Below are 16,957 nucleotides of genomic sequence, written 5' to 3' on the forward strand. Positions count from 1 at the left end.
TTAATTATTTAAAATTTGTAATATTCACCTGAGGTTAGGAGTTCAAGACCAGCCTGGCCAACATGGTGAAACCCCATCTCTACTAAAAATACAAAAATTAGCCAGGTGTGGTGGTGCATGCCTGTAATCCCAGTTACTTAGGAGGCTGAGGCAGGAGAATCGCGTGAACTTGGAAGGTGGAGGTTGCTGTGAGCCAAGATTGCGCCACTGCACTCCAGCCTGGGCAACAAAGTGAGACTCCATCTCAAAAAAAAAAAAAAAAAGAAAAAGAAAGAAAGAAATAAAAAAGGTAATATAAATAACATAAATTTGCCATCTCTGCCATTTTGAAGTGTGCAATTCAGTGGCATTAATTACATTCACAATGTTGTGCAACTATGACCATTTCTGTTTTTAAAACGTTTTTATCACCTTAAATGGAAACTCTGTACCTCTTTCTATTTTTTTTTTAAATTATACTTTAAGTTCTAGGGTACATGTGCACAATGTGCAGGTTTGTTACATATGTATACATGTGCCATGTTGGTGTGCTGCACCCATTAATTCGTCATTTACATTAGGTATATCTCCTAATGCTATCCCTCCCTGCTAATCTGTACCTCTTAAGCAATAACACTCCATTATTCTCCACTTCATTCCTTGATAGCCTCTTATCTGCTTCCTGCCTCTGGATTTGCCTGTACTTGGTACCTCATATAAGTGGAATCATGCAATCTTTGTCCTCTGGCTTCTGGCTTCTTTCACTTAGCATAATGGTCTTCCAGTGCATCCACATTGTAGCATGTATCTGTACTTCACTCCCTTTTATGGTTGAATGATATTCCATGTATGGATAGACCATATTATGTTTATCCATTCATCCTTCAATGAAAATTTGGGTCGTTTCCACCTTTTGACTACTGTAACTAGAGCTATGCACTGGTGTACAAATATCTGTTCTAGTCCCTGCTTTCAATTCCTCTGGGTATATAGACAGTGTGCTGTTTCATGACCAACTTTTCTCACTTATATATTGAGAACATTTTCCATACCAGTAGATGTACTTCTGCAACCAGATTTTTAAGGCATGCTCTGTACTCCACTGGTGATGTGGTGGTGACAGTTTAGTTAACAAACTGTATACTCTGAGATGCCTTAATAAAATTTTCCACATAAATACATCCTTATGCCTATATTTTAAAAATTATTTCTATTTTTATTTATTTATTTTTTAAGACTGGGTTTTGCTATGTTGCCCAGGCTGGTCTCGAACTACTGGGCTCAAAGCTGTCCTCCTGCCTCAGCCTCCCTAGTGCTGGGACTACAGTAATGTACCACCATGCCCAGCAATAAAAATTAATTTAATTTAATTTAATTTATATTATTTATTTATTTTTGAGATGGGGTTTCACTCTGTCATCCAGGCTGGAGTGCAGTGGTACAATCTCAGCTCACTGCAGCCTTGCCCTCCCAGGCTCAAGTGATCCTCCCACTTCAGCCTCCCAAGTAGCTGGGACTATAGGTGCACACCACCACACCCAGCTAATTTTTTAAAAAAAGTTTTGTTGTAGAGATGGGGTTTCACTATGTTGCCCAGGCTGGTCTCAAACTCCTGGGCTCAAGCAATTCACTCACCTCCACCTCCCAAAGTGCTGGGATTACAGGTATGCACCACCGCACCTGGCCAAAACTTATTTCTATTTTTTTAACTTTCTTTTTTTTTAATGTTTATTTTTTCAGATGGAGTCTCACTCTATTGCCCAGGTTGGAATACAATGGCACGATCTCGGCTTACTGCAACCTTTGCCTCCTGGGTTCAAGTGACTCTCCTGCCTCAGCCTCTCGAGTAGCTGGGATTACAGGCATGCACCACCACACCTGGCTAATTTTTGTATTTTTAGTAGAGACGGAGTTTCACCATGTTGGCCAGGCTGGTCTCAAACTCCTGACCTCAAGTGATCCGCCCTCCTGGGCCTCCCAAAGTGCTGGGATTACAGGAGTGAGCTACTATGCCCAGCCTTTTTAATTTTAAATAATAATAAAAAAAATAAATAAGAAAGAAACCTAAAGCACTCGGTATTCCCAGGCTGTCTCCCATCCTAGTACTTAGCTTCTCAGATCAGACAAGATTGGGCACGTTCAGGGTGGTATGGCTGTAGACCAGAACTTATTTTTAAATCACACATGTAATACATGAATGCAGCCTTTTTGTGAAAAATTTAAACACTGAAGACAAAATTCAAGTTTGACCAACCCCCAGAACTCAGACGTGCCCCCACCCACACTCCAAACAAGTCATGGTATGTTTTTCTATATTTGGTGTATACCCAAGGCCTCTGTCTATGTACATATACACATATATATGATAGACCCTTACAGAATACGTGGTATCATACGATGACTTTCTGTGTAGAGGGGCTGTTTTTCAAATTTCATTTTCTTTTGACTTTACTTTTATCAATGGTGCCATACTGAATGAAATTTCTGCACCTTGGTTTTGTCACTAAGCAGTCTGTCTAAACTTGCACTTTTAATCTTTTCCAATCAGGATTAATTGCTGTCGGGGGAATGGCTGGTCAAACGGCATGGTGAGGCTGTTCTGAAGCTCGAGCCCAGCCCTGTCGAGTCCAGGAGGTGGGTGGTTGAGGCTGACTTGGTTAATGGCAGCCAGCAGCACTGCCCACACATCTGGGGCACCTCGGCCACGGCACCTGGCCATCCTGTATGCTCTCAGGGTCTGGGGTGGAGCATAATGTACGAGGCTGAAGAAAACTTCCTTGGCTTAGGCCAAGGGCTGGATCATGGATTTCTCTTGGTGAGGGCCTTGGGAGCTGAGGACAGCGCTCCTCTTATCCTTGGTCTTTGGCACATGGTCAGTACAAATCACGTAAGACCCCTCTTTTTATTTCGCATCCGGCCAATTTAAGCTCTCTCCCCCTTCCCTTCAATGTTTTCCAGCCTGTCCAGTGATGCCCCGTCCCCAGCCTCTGGCAAAGGACCCCCACCCACTGGCGCTGCACTTCCCCAGGTCCTGCCCAGGCATTCCGGCTAGGCCCCAGGAGCCCCGCTCTGCTTTTTATTGGGTCTAAAAGATACCTCGGGGACATTTCCCTAACCTCAGATGGAGAACCTGGAGCTGGCCAAGGGCCTGAACCAGGCAGGCTCATATGGGGTCCCAGGCTAGTGACCAGGGCCGGCCCCACACTTTTCATCCTTCTGCCCAGGCCTAGCCACCCTCTGTTGTGAGCAGTCAGTAGGGGAGACGGGGCACTTAGAGAGGGCCCAAAGCCATCACTTCCTGCCTGGATACAGCTCCATCCTGGGCTTTTCTGGAGGGCCTGAGCAGGCTGGGCACACCCAAGTTGGCAGCTGAACCAGGTCTGCAAACCCTCACTCGAGAGTTGGCAAGAGTTTCGAGTTTCGGTCAGCTTGTGGTCTGGCCTCTTTCTACCTCAGCTGCACCTGGGGCATGTGTGTGTTGGGGAGGGGGGTTGAGCCCTGCTTGGCTCCTGCCTTCCTGAACCTGTCACCCTTTTCCTCATTCTGCTGGGCTCCTGTCTTGCTCCACGTGTCTGCACATGGATGCATGCTTTTCCTGGTGGACAGATGGGCAAATGGGTCCAGAGAGGGCAAGTGGCCTGTCTGGGGTCACATGGCCTGTCACACAGGCACTGAACCGGCCTTCATATATTTCTTAAGCCAGCCTAGCATTCCTGACACATCTACACAGTTCCCAGCGCACCCCCAAGTAGAGCCAAGCCTGGGTTCTGGCCCTAGCCCCAGAAAAACGTCCTTATGGGTTGGAGGAAGATCTGCCCAGCTCGGACCCAAAGATCCCAGATGGCTGGGCAGCGCCCTCTGTTGGCCATGGTTGGGAGTGTGTGAACGCTGGAAAGCCAGGGGTCAACCCTCTGTGCTGAGCGGGGCCTTCCAAGGCAGGCAGAGTCCCCCAGGACATCTCAGCAGGCAGTCGGGAGCCCCCGCTCCATTTCGCAGGTGGCATTGTGTGACAAGTATCCCTCCTCCCTTTATACCTCAGTTTCCCCACTTTTCACTCTAAGGCTGAGACCCACCGGCACTTTCCTGGAGGAAGTGAAGGAGCATAAATGCTACATCCCTAAGGAGAAAGGTGCTATCTGCTTACCCTGCATTGTCAGCCACCTCTAGACTCACCAAGATGCGGCACTTCCTCTTGAGCCTTTCCTGGAATCTGCCAAGTTTCTCTCCTTTCTCCCACCCCCTCCCTCCTCATCACCCCTGGGCTGCCTGCGACTTCCACTGGCTGAGCACCCAGCTGATCTGTAGCCAGATAATCAGATTATTGTGGGTCTAGAATAATCTATTCCATATGGCTTGCCAGCTCAGTGGCTCCGAGAGCTGAAGGTGTGAGGGGAGGGAGTGATCGTCCTTGGAAGGGGCTGCCCTGGGAGCTGCGGAGCCTCAGCAGGAGGCTGATAGGAAAGGACACACAGGTGGGGGAAGGTGAGCCCGCCTTGCTGGGCCCTCTGACTTCTCTGGGCTTCAGCCCAAGCATGGTCTCCAGGCCTCACTATCTGAGACCCACAGGGGCTGGGTGCTCCCCAGGGCCTTTCTCACCTTTTGATGGGGGTGACTGGAGTGGGGTGTTCACCATGGGGCACTGCTGCATAATTTGGGGAGATTTTATTTTTTATCCTCAGGCTGCATCCTCCAGGGATCTGGCCCATCAAGTCCAGATGGGGCCTGCAAACCTCTTCTGCTGCTGCTGCTTCTTCTCCTTCTCCTTCTTCTTCTTCTTTTTTTTTTTTCTTTTGAGACAGAGTTTCACTCTTGTTCCCCAGGCTGGAGTGCAGGGGCTTGATCTCGGCTCACTGCAGCCTCCGCCTCCCAGGTTCAAGCGATTCTCCTGCCTCAGCCTCCCGAATAGCTGGGATTACAGGCTCCCCCCACCGTGCCCGGCTAATTTTTTGTATTTTTAGTAGAGATGGGGTTTCTCCACGTTGGCCAGGCTGGTCTCGAACTCCTGGCCTCAGGTGATCCACCCGCCTGGGCCTTCCAAAGTGTGGGGATTACAGGCATGAGCCACTGTGCCCGGCCTCTTTTTCTTCTTAGTCTCTGTGATGTGAAGCAAGGCTTAATGTGACTGGAGGGGTCCCCAACCCCTTCACTCTTAGGACTTCCCTCCAGGATGGAAGGAGCCACTTATCCTCCAAAGGAGACATGGGAGGTGTAGGGAGGACAGAACAGAGGCTTCAGCCTCTGACAGAGCCAGATGGATGCCAGTTCAGCCCCTGCTCACCCTGTTAGGTGGGACAATCTCTCTGAGCCTCTGTTTCCTCATCTACAAAGCGGGTGCTGCTATACTTATATCAAAGTGTGTTGTGAGCAGTGACCCTGCCAAGCTCCAGCACAGTGCCAGACCTTGGAGGGCGGTAGTGTGCACGCACGCTCCGTGCAACCTGAGTTGATCCGCGCATGCTCAGCCCAGAAGGCATGAATTATCCTGTGGCACAGCAACAGACAAGACACTGAGGCCAGAGGTGGAAAGCGAGGTGCCCAAGTGGCACAGGTGGTGCCTGGCAAGGGAGGGCCTCGTGCCCACATTGGCCAGACTCCAGAGGGGTGTCCTGGGCTGTCTGAAGGTGGAGGCTTCACTACTAACAATCTCTCCCCTGAGAGGGTTGCTGCAGAGGTGTGGCGCGAAGATCCCTGGCTGTGGGGCACACCCAAATTAGGAGCTTCCCAGGAGATGCTAAGTAGGCTGGCAGTAGGAGAGCCGCTTCCTTCTCCTGGGGCCTCTGGCTCCGGCAGGGTCAGAATTAGGGGCTGCAAGGGAACTATTTACATAGCACCTCTGATTAGCACTCCTATGTCAGAGGGGCTGGCCGGGAAATGAGGGCCTTGGGGCTGGGAGGGGGGCCGGGCAGTGCCCAGGACCCAGGTTTGGCATGAGGAAGCAGGCTGGGCAGAGTGGGGAGGCTGAGGCCCAGGCCTGAGCTGAAGAGGGTGCTGCCCTGTCCAGCCTGCCCCCCATCCTGGCCCCAGCTTGCTGTCTCACCTCCGCTCCTGTGGGGCTGCCCCAAGGCCTCATTTCCCAGCCTTACACGTTTGGCAGAGGGTTGGCTCAGGCCAGGGGAGCAGAGGCCACCAGCTCCGGCACTTGTCAAAACACAGGCCCCAGAGGTGTGAAGGCCTCACCCCAGTGGGAGAGCGTGTGGGCCCTGCCGCCCGGAGAACTCATTAACTCAGGCAGCCCCCACGTGAACCCACCGGAGAGGCTGGCCACAATAAGGAGATCAAAGCGGAGACAGGCAGGGGACAGGGAAGAGGAGGCTTGATGGTGGGAGGCGGCGGGGACTGGGCTTGAGGTTGGGGTGCCTCCCATCCCCCAGCTTGGTTCCATCAGGCCCACTGACCATTGCCCTTGCACCAGCTGGGCCCCTGGGGTGATTTTCCTGAGACCCCAGCGGCAACAAGAGAGGGAGGGACTCCACGTGTTCCCTCCAATTTGTCAGCCTTGAGGGCTGAAGACCCCAGAGATGGGACTGGGGGTAGAACCCTCCAGTCTGCCCCACCTCTCTCTTGCCATCTTTGTGGGTTGTCTTCACACTTGCCCCTGTGTCTTTCTAACCTTTCCTCAGTGGTGACACCAGAGATCTTCCTGTCACGGGCCACTCCTGATGTCCCTTTCCTGCTCCAGATCTCTTGGTGGCTCCCACCTGCTTAACATTAGCTATTAAGTTTCAGATCTGAGAGCTTCTAGGGGCTGTGGTTTCAACATACAGTGTGCTTCCCACACATATGATCTCTTGTCGGAATATGTCTAGTTGATTTTGTACTTAATAAAATACAGGCTGGGCACGGTGGCTCATACCTATAATCCCAGCACTTTGAGAGGCTGAGGTGGGAGGATCACTTGAAGCTAGGAATTTGAAACCAGCCTGGGTTACAAAGTGAGACCCAGACTCTACAAATATATATACATATACATATATACATATATATATATGTATGTATGTATGTATGTAAGTATGTATGGTTTTTTTTTTTTTTTTTTTGAGACAGAGTCTTGCTCTGTCACCCAGGCTGGAGTGCAGTGGCACCATCTCGGCTCACTGCAACCTCTGCCTCCTGGATTCAAGCAATTCTCCTACCTCAGCCTCCCGAGTAACTGGGACTCAGGCACGTCCACCATGCCTGGCTAATTTCTTTGTATTTTTAGTACAGATGAGGTTTCACTGTGTTATCCAGGATGCTCTCGATCTCCTCACCTCGTGATCCACCCACCTTGGCCTCCCAAAGTGCTGGGATTACAGGTATCAGCCGCTGTGTCTGATCCAAAAAAATTTTTTTAATTAGCCGGGTGTGGTGATACACTGTGCCTGTGGTTCCAGCTACTGAGGAGGATGAAGTGGAGGGTTGTCTGAGCCCAGGGGGTTGAGGCAGCAGTGAGCCAAGATTGTGCTACTGCACTCCAGCCTGGGTGACAGAACAAGAACCTGCAAAAGAAAAAGAAAACAAACAAACAAACAAAAAAACCCAAAACCAAATTCATTTCAAAGCATTGTTGACAACCTAGTAATGGCACTTTCTTCTGGCACAGGCAATTGGGAACCCCAGAGCATGGTAAAGAGATTTGCTCTAGCCTCTGCACGTGTTGACTTTGTAACTATGTGTAAAGCAAATGCTCTACTTGCAAATAAAGATATGATGATAAAACACGAGTTTGTGGTCATTCTGAGTTTACTCAAAGCTATGAAACGAAGTCACAAACATGCAAGAATTGGCTTTCTTGGCATTGAGAAGCTTAGCAATCCCTGAACCACAGGGTGCCTGGAGCCTCCTGAAGTCCAGCCCTCCTGCTTTCTGGCCTTTTCTTTTCTTTACGTTTCTTTCTTTCTTTTCATTCTTTTTGTCTTTCTTTTTTTTTTTTGAGAGGGAGTCTCGCACTGTCGCCCAGGCTGGAGTGCAGTGGCCGGATCTCAGCTCACTGCAAGCTCCGCCTCCCAGGTTCAAGCGATTCTCCTGCCTCAGCTTCCCGAGTAGCTGGGATTACAAGTGCCTATCACCACGTCCAGTTAATTTTTTTGTATTTTTAGTAGCAATGGGGTTTCACCATGTTGGCCAGGCTGCTCTCGAACTCCTGACCTCAGGTGATCCACCTGCCTCGGCCTCCCAAAGTGCTGGGATTACAGGCGTGAGCCGCCGTGCCCGGCCGCTTTCTGGCCTTTTCTTGGCACCCGCTCCCACCCCGGCACACAGAACACTTTACCAATTCCCAACCACATATTCCCTTGGGCCTAGTGGCATCAAAGAGGCCCAGTCACTGGGCCCCCGTGCCAGTTTCCTGAGTTGGGTCTGGAGCCCAGGAAGGCATCCATCTGCTGCAGTCCAGAAGGAGTGGGCTCTGCTGACAGCTGCAGGCTGAGGAAGTACCTCCTGGGCCAGGTTGTCCTTGGGTGTAGATGGGGTCCTAGGGCATATGCACAGGGAGGGGGCTTCTCCCCTTCTGCCCGCTCTAGGGGTTGGCTGGCACTGCTTCTCCTGGATGTGACCCTGGGCACAGGCATTCTGGGGCTGCTGGGACAGACAGCAGAGGAGGAGGCACAGAAGGTGTCAGAGGAGGCCAAGAGCAGCAGGAGACAGAAGAGATCCCAGGAAGGAGGGGTGGGAGACATGCCCAGGGAGAAGGTACCATGTCATGGGGCCATCATTGCTACAAACCAGCTCACCCATCAGGCTCACTGGGCTGGAAGCCATGGGGGAATGCCAAACATCAGACCAGCAAAACTGAAATCCCAGGACTTTGGGAGGCTGAGGCGGGTGGATCACTTGAGGTCAGGAGTTCAAGGCCAGCCTAGCCAACATGGTGAAACCCCATATCTACAAAAAATACCAAGATTAGTCAGGCATGGTGGCATGCGCCTGTGGTCCCAGCTATTCAGGAGGCTGAGGTGGGAGGATCGCTTGAGCCTGGGGGGCAGAAGCTGCAGTGATCCTAGATCACACCACTGCGCTCCAGCCTGAGCAACAGGGCAAAACTCTCTGTGTCAAAAAAAGAAAGAAAACAAACAAACACAAATTGGGACACATATCTATTCCACACCAGCAAATCAACTCTGAGTGTCCTGTACTGCTTGGATAAGTAACTAAGTATTACATACTGACATTTTTCCAAAGGAGTTTACAATCTACTAGAAACAATTAGGATGTAAAACATGAGAGCATGAACAAGAAGACAAATAGTTTGGAAAACTACCATACCAAAGTTCAGAGAAAGTTTCATCAAAGGTAAAAGTTGGGCTGGGGCTGGGCACGCTGGCTCATGCCTGTAATCCCAGCACTTTGGAAGGCCCAGGTGGGAGGATCTCTTGAAGTCAGGACTTCGAGACTAGCCTGGCCAACATGGAGAAACCCCGTCTTTACTAAAAACACAAAAATTAGCTGGGCGTGCTGGCACACACCTGCAGTCCCAGCTACTTGGGAGGCTGAGGCAAGAGAATCACTTGAACCCGGGAGGTGGAGGTTCTCGTGCGTCGAGTGCTTCGACGATCCCGCGGGCCGGGATAACAGAGCGAGGCTCTCAACAGACACAAACAAACAAACAAATAAAAAATTAAAAAAGTTGAGCTAGGTCTTGATGTTTAGAAAGCTTGCTAAGTAGGAATGAGGGCACTACAGGGTGGGGCAGTGGCGTGGGCAAAGGCAGAGAGGTGGGACTTGGTGTAGTGTGTGTGGAAAACAGAGGAAGACAAGTCTCATGGGCCAAGGGGTCTGTGTCCCAGAGCAGAGACAGCCTGAGGGCTGAGAGGATCCACATTCCAGAGATCCTTGGAGGCCAGAGGAAAGAATGTAGATTGAAGGGAAGATGGAAGAAATGTTTCCTACAGAAGATTAGACTGGGTGAAGGAAGTTGGGGGAAAGACTGGATTTAGGTAATGGAAATAAAAGAAAAAGAAAGAAAAGCAAAGTAAGAGGTGCACCTGAAGAAAATACAGAAAGAAGGGATGTCATCTGGTGACTGCTTGGAAGGAGAAGGTGAAGTGGGCATCCCTGCAATTTCATACCATGAAGAAAGCTGGTATTGCTGAGAACCAGGAAAGTTAAGCAAAGAAGATGGGTGAGAGGTGAATGGAGGGGTAGGGAGGAAAGGAGGTGGAGGAGGGAGGAGACGATGAGTGGTTTGGTGTACACCAAGCTTGTCCAACCTGCAGCCCAGGACGGCTTTGAATGAGGCCCAACACAAATCCATAAACTTCTTAAAACATTATGAGATTTTTTTTTTTTTTTGCAATTTTGTTAGTGCAGCAGCTTTCGTTAGTGTATTTTTGTTGTTGTTGCTGTTAGATAGAATCTTGCTCTGTCACCAGGCAAGATTGCAGTGGCACAATCTCAGCTCATTACAACCTCTACTTCCAGGGTTCAAGCGATTCTCCTGCCTCAGCCTCCCAAGAGCTGGGACTACAGGCGTGGGCCACCACACCAGGCTAATTGTTTGTATTTTTGTAGAGACAGGGTTTCATCATATTAGCCAGGCTGGTTTCAAACTCCTGACCTCAAGCGATCCCCCTGCCTTGCCCTCCCAAAGTGCTGGGATTACAGGCATGATCCCACCGTGCCCAGCCGAATTACCATATTTTATATGTGATTCAAGAAAATTCTTCGTCTTTCAATGTAGCCAGGAGGTGGAGGTTGCAGTGAGCCGAGATAGTGCCACAGCACTCCAGCCTGAGAGACAGAGCCAGGCCCTGTCTCAAAAAAATAAAAATAAAAATCAGACGTCTGGCACTGAAAGAAACCATTCCACTTGAAAACACGTAAAGATATGATGCCAGACACCAGGTACTTCACAGTCTGGCCGGAGAGCAGATAGCCATGCATGAAGTACTTATTAAGACCAGGGTGCCAACTCAAACCCCTGACGGGCCAGGTGAAATTTCACCCAGGCTGGTGTGCAATGGCGTGATCTTGGCTCACTGTAACTTCCGCTTGCCGGGTTCAAGTGATTATCCTGCCTCAGCTCAGCCTCCTGAGCAGCTGGGATTGCAGGTGTCTGCCACCATGCCCTGCTAATTTTTGTATTTTTAGTAGAGACGGGGTTTCTCCATGTTGGCCAGGCTGGTCTCAAACTCCTGACCTCGTGATCTGCCCGCCTCAGCCTCCCAAAGTGCTGAGATAACAGGCATGAGCCACGGCGCCTGGCCCTTTTCTAGTATTAACAACTCTGCTTTCTTGGATGGGAATTCATGAGCTCTAGTACTTGAGGAGATTTTCATCTGTAGATTTTAGGATTTTCTTATCTACCATATTCAGCATTCATCCTGGAGCAAACCCAAAGAAAATCTGCCTTGGATCCTTCTGAGTACTGAACATTTGAAGAGTTCTTCTTTCGTGATATCCAGTAAATTAGAACTGTCCTTCCTGGCAAGCTCAAGTTGTGCTTCAGGAAATTTGGCAGGATCTGCCAGGTTCCCATGATTCTTTCCATTGGTGGAATATGGTACCAGTGCTTCAGATGGAAGCATTCTTTTTGGAATGGGTTGTCCCCAAAAAGAATGGAGACAGGTTGGATAAATTTCCCAGACTTCTTGGATCATAGAAGGCTGTAGTGACTTTCCTACCATTTTTTAATTCATAGCTAGTTCTGACCAACTGTACTTCTAATGTGCTTTTTTTTTTTTTTTTTTTTTTTTTTTTTTTGAGACCAGAGTCTGCTCTGTCCTCAGGCTGAATACAGTGGCTCAATCTCAGCTCACTGCAACCTCCTCCCGGGTTCAAGGTGATCTCTCCTCAGCCTCCGAGTGGCACCGTTCTGGTGTGATGCCACCACGTCCAGCTATTTTGTATTTTAGTAGAGGCGGGGTTTTCTTTCCTTGGCCAGGATGGTCTCAATCTCCTGACCTCATAGATGCCACATCCGGCCTCCCAAAGTGCTGGGATTACAGGCGCCCAGGCCACGGCATGCAGCCTTAACTTTCACCTGAAAGGGTGTCCAGCCATTGCTAGACCAGCTGGTACTACAATCCTCTTTAAGTGGCTGAATGGTCACACCTCTTCCATTAATGGCTGTATATTTGAGATAATGGGATTAATTAGGATCAACACGGAACACAAATCAATGACCTGGTGCAGTCCTATTATTCTTAAAAAAGTTATTACTGGTGCCTGAAGCTGGTTCCTTCATTTAAATCTGTATTTTGGGATTCTGATGTAAGAGGAGTCTGGCCATCCTCAAGCTTGGCAGCAGAGTCGGTTTCCTTTGCCTTTCTCTTCTATGGCCTCTGCCACATTTTCTACCTCTTCTCAAGAGCCTTTTGGTAGTCTCATGGGGTTTCCTGGAGTGATTCTAAATTGATCAGGCTCATGCACAGCAGGGCCCAGAGCTGCCATGGCTCTCTTGAAGAGGTTTATTTCTTCACCATTACTGTATGTCTTTATTTGTTGCCTAATTGCAGCTAGGTCAGCACCCATCTCTGGTACAATGCTGAATAGGGTGGTGAGAGAACCCCTGGCTTGTTCCTCTGAGAAATGCAGGAGGATGTGGGAAGCTTTCAGTCTTTCACCACTCAGTGGCATTACCTGTAGGTTCTATTTTTGTAGAAGCCTCATCGGAGTTGATGGGGAATTCCTTTTTTTTTTTTTTTTTTTGAGACAGGTCTGAAAACTCTATACGCCCAGGCTGGAGTGCGTGGCGGGATCTGGCTTCACTGCAAGCTCACCTCCCGGGTCCACGCCATTCTGCACTCGGCCTCCCGAGTAGCTGGGACGAAACCCGCCCGCCTCGCCTGGCTAGTTTTGTATTTTAGTAGGGGCCAGGGTTTCTGCGTGTTAGCCAGGATGGTCTCGATCTCTGCAACCTTCGTGATCCACCCGTCTACCGGCCTCCGGAAGTGCTGCGTGGTTACGGAAAAGCGAGCCACTGCTTTTAGGCACTGAAATTCCTTTCTATTCTTAGTTTGCTGAGAATTTTTATCACGAGGAGTGTTGGGTTTTGTCAAATGCCTTTGCTGCATCATTTCCTCATTTCATTGGAAAACACGTGCTATACCTGTCCAAAAGCTGCAGAACATCAGGTGGGAATTGAGTGAGCTGCAGCAGCAGGCCGAGCCCCAGACCCTGCCAGGCTAGAGGTGTCCTGGGGTTGGAGGAGCAGGCTTGCCCCCTCCCTCTGCTCAGAAGGTCCAGCAACCTGACCAGACTGGATTTGCCAGGGTGCAAGCTTCCTTGCATGTCCACACGTCCTCAACAGGGAAGGGTCTACCCAGGGCCATCCTGCCTCAGAGTGTTCTGGCACCCCTGCTGGGGAATGAGGCCCTGCTCCTGGTCCCTTACTCTACTCCATTTATTAAGTTATGGTGCCTGCACACAAGCCTTGGTGGAATCTAAAGGTGTAGGCTTAAGGGCTTCATAAGATCCCCAACAGGTAAAGACAGGCTCCAAACCTAGGCTCTAGACTTCGTTTTTCTGACCCAGCTTCCTTTAACCTGAGACAGCCCAACCCGGGCCCCACCCGAACACCTAGAGCGCGTCAGAGAGGCTGGAATCTAAGACTTAACAGGCTGATGGGGCGAAACAGGCGCAGCCAAGGGGCTGGCACCTTCGCCCCCCGCCGTGGATTCAAAGGGTCGGGCTCCACCCCCTCGAAGCTCCGAGCCCACTTTGATGTGCTGATGCGGGGCCGCTACCTCAGGCTCGGCAAAACGGCCGCCTTGGCCCCAGACGCGCAGCCGCTGCCATGGCCCAGCCCCTGTGCCCACCGCTCTCCGAGTCCTGGATGCTCTCCGCGGCCTGGGACCCAACTCGGCGGCCGCCGCCCTCCGACAGGGACTGCGAGGCGCTCCTCGTCGTCCCCAGGCCATGCGGCGGCAGCACCCCAGCCGACAGCCCCGTGCCGAGCGCCGCGCGTCCCGGCGCCCGCCTGGATCCCCGCGCCCCCGCCGTAGGGAAGCGCGGCGCGCGCAGCAGCCGCCTGGGCAGCGGGCAGAGGCAGAGCGCCAGTGAGCGGGGGAAACTGCGCATGCGCACGCTGGCCCGCGCCCTGCACGAGCTGCGCGCTGCCACCGCCGTCGTGGCGCCGGCCCGGCCAGACCCTGGCTCAAGATCGAGACGCTGCGCCCCAATGCATCCATACATCGGCCACGCATCGGCCGTGCTGGGCCTCAGCGAGGAGAGTCTCCAGCGCCAGCGCCGGCGCCGGCAGCGCGGGGACGCGGGGTCCCCTCGGGGCTGCCCACTGTGCCCCGACGGCTGCCCCGCGCAGACGCAGACACGGGCGCAGGCGGAGGGGCAGCGGCAGGGGCAGGGGCGCAGGCTGGGTCTGGTCTCCGCCGTCCAGCGCCCGAGGAAGTCCTGAGTCCCTGCCTGCTGCGGGCCCGAGCCGTGCAGGCAGCGCGACCTGCCTGCGCTCTTCGCCGAGGCAGCGTGCTCGGAAGGGCAGGTGATGGAGCCGAGCCCACCGTCCCCGGTTAGTGCCCCCTTCCCTGCTCCCCGCCGGCGTGCCCCTTGCGCAGCCCCACCGCCCCCCACGGCGAGGACCAGGCACCCTGCCGCTCCCCGCCAGCAGCCTGGCCTCCGTAGTATGCCCAGGGCGCCAGGGGTGAGGGGAAGAGGCCACGCAGGGGACTGGGTCTCCCCTCGCTAGGGCCCCCCTGAGGGTGGAGCCCACGAACGCGGACACCCGCACAAGGTCACCAGTGCTGAGGGCTGCCCTGTTCCTTCTCTCGCTACAGCTCTTCCCGGCGACGTGCTGGCCCTGCTGGAGACCTGGATGCCCCTCTCGCCTCTGGAGTGGCTGCCTGAGGAGCCCAAGTGACAGCGGACAACTGACGCCGTCTCAATGAGCACCGAGGCTCTTTTGGCCTCAGCCCCTTCGAAGTGGTTCCTTAGCAGACTGCCTTTCCTGGAAGAGGGCACCGGCGATCCCGGCAGGGGCATTCCTGCGGGTGAGAGCCTTGCCCACCACAGCGGCCCTTCTCAGCACCCCCCCTCCATGGAGGGACCCATAGAGTTAGACACTTTGAAGCAAGCAGGAGGCTCTGCCTAATGTGAATTTATTTATTTGTGAATAAACTGCTGGTGTCAGTTGGCAATTTCTTCTTCCTACCTGTGGACACAAAACTCCCTCTCTCCCTCTAAAGAAGAGCATGGGAGAGGTGGGAGGGGTTCTTGCAATCTTTAGCCCTCCCACCCCCACAGGCCCAACCCCCTTTGACCTTACCCCCAGCCCTGGCTCAGCATCTAGTCCAGATGGGTCAGCCTGGAAGGGGTGGGGAGGGGCGTCCTTTGAGAAGGCAGCGGCAAGTAGAATCTGCTGATCTTTTCTTTGAACCTGGTGGGGAACTGGTTAAAACCAAAATATCTGTGTAGAAATACAACTCCATTATTGAGTATTTGTTGTATGTATATCAGGTACCTATTATATTCAAGTAACCGTTTTACAGAAGGATGAGGATCAGCACTCAAGCCCCAGTAGGCCTCCAGAGTCCCAGCGCTCAGCTCTTGGAGGATTTTGCCAGCTTCATGCATGTTGGGGCCTGAGGGATAACAGCTACAAGAGGTCATTTTCTTGTGTCCTGGGGCCTTATTCTCCATAGACTGGAGCACCCTGGCCTTGGACCTCCCACCCCCTACTCCGACATTTTCCCATCTCCCTTTTCTCTGGTTTCCTCGCCTTGTGGCTTAGAGATATAAATAACAGTGTGGCAGTCCTGAGTTTATATAACCATGACCTCCTAGAGGCCTAGCTGGGGTGAGATGATCGCCCATGGGGTTGCATCAGAATCCACACAGGCAGTTGCACTCCTGTCTGCATTGGCTGGAGTCACATCAGGGAGCAAGAGACAGGAGCCTTGAGCCCAGAAAGTGTGTCCTCACCCAGCCAGGGTGTCTAGGGAACAGTCATCCTTGGAGGGTGGGGTGGGAAGAAGGGATGTGTAGGCTCCCTGCCAAGTGTCCTTTACCCTCTATGGATAGATACCTAGTTCTCCTCTCTTCTCCTTCAAGTGTCTGAAACACAGGCCTTAGTGTCTGTTTTTATAAAAGCTTTATTAAGATATAATTCACATACCATAAAATTCACTCTTTTAACAATTGAATGGCTTTAGTACATCCACAGAGTTCTGCAACCATTGCCACTAATTTTAGAACATTTTCACCCCCCAAAAGAAAACGTGTACCTGTTAACATCACTCCCCATTATTCCCCTACTCCCAGCCCCTGGCACTCACTCATCTAGTCTCTGTCTCTATAGGTTTGTTTTTTCAGGATATTTCATATAAAAGGAATCATAAAATATGGCCTTTTGTGTCTGGCTTCTTTCACTGAGCACAGTGTTTTTAAGGCTCATCATGCTGCCTCCTGTGTCAGAACTTCATTTCTTTTTACTGCCCAATAATCTTCCGTTGTTCAGCTACATCACAGTTGGTTTATCCGTTCATCCGCTGATGCTGCTGGGTTTGCTTTTCAACTGCTTCAAAGATCCCTTCCAGTACTCTAGCCCCGCCAGGAGGGGCTGTAATGCAGAGTGGGATGGAGTCCCTGATCTGCAGTTCAGAGGTCTAGGCCAGGCAGGGCACACCCGGGCTGGCGCTTGGCCACAGAGAATGTGCTCCAAAAGTCATGCCTGCAGTGGGGTGGGACCTCACACCTCCGTGGGTCACCCCCTTTCCTGCTCCTCTGTCCCATCTCTCACTCCCCTCCCAGGACCCTAACTGGGGTAGAGTGGGAAGTTTTCTGGAGCCGACCCAGCTTAGAAGATCTATTTGCATGGCAAAGGCCCTGCGTTTTAGAATGGGGAATTAAAGTTATTAGCAAGTCTTTTCACAGATAAGTGGGGCTCATTGGCCAGCCCCCTTCCCTGCAGAGGGCTTCTTCTCTGGCCCTGAGCCTGGGAGTGGCCCACTGTTTATTAGCACCTAGGTGTGAATTTTCATTAACAAGCTTCTGCTAATAGCTGCCCAGACTCAGGACTGGAGATAGGAAGGGGACACCTCCCACTGCT

The 16,957-nt window shown here is 51.6% G+C and overlaps 1 protein-coding gene across 1 annotated transcript; it reads left to right on the forward strand.

Annotated features, from left to right (window-relative positions):
* The first annotated feature begins 13,693 nt into the window (after positions 1–13,693).
* Positions 13,694–15,047, forward strand: MESP1 (mesoderm posterior bHLH transcription factor 1). Its single transcript, XM_031668346.1, is given in 2 exon segments — positions 13,694–14,426; positions 14,688–15,047. Coding segments are annotated over 2 exon segments (816 nt in total). The 3' UTR covers positions 14,771–15,047.
* The last annotated feature ends 1,910 nt before the right edge of the window (positions 15,048–16,957 follow it).

The sequence above is a fragment of the Papio anubis genome, chromosome 7 (assembly GCF_008728515.1).
Source record: "Papio anubis isolate 15944 chromosome 7, Panubis1.0, whole genome shotgun sequence".
Taxonomy (NCBI): Eukaryota; Metazoa; Chordata; class Mammalia; order Primates; family Cercopithecidae; genus Papio; species Papio anubis.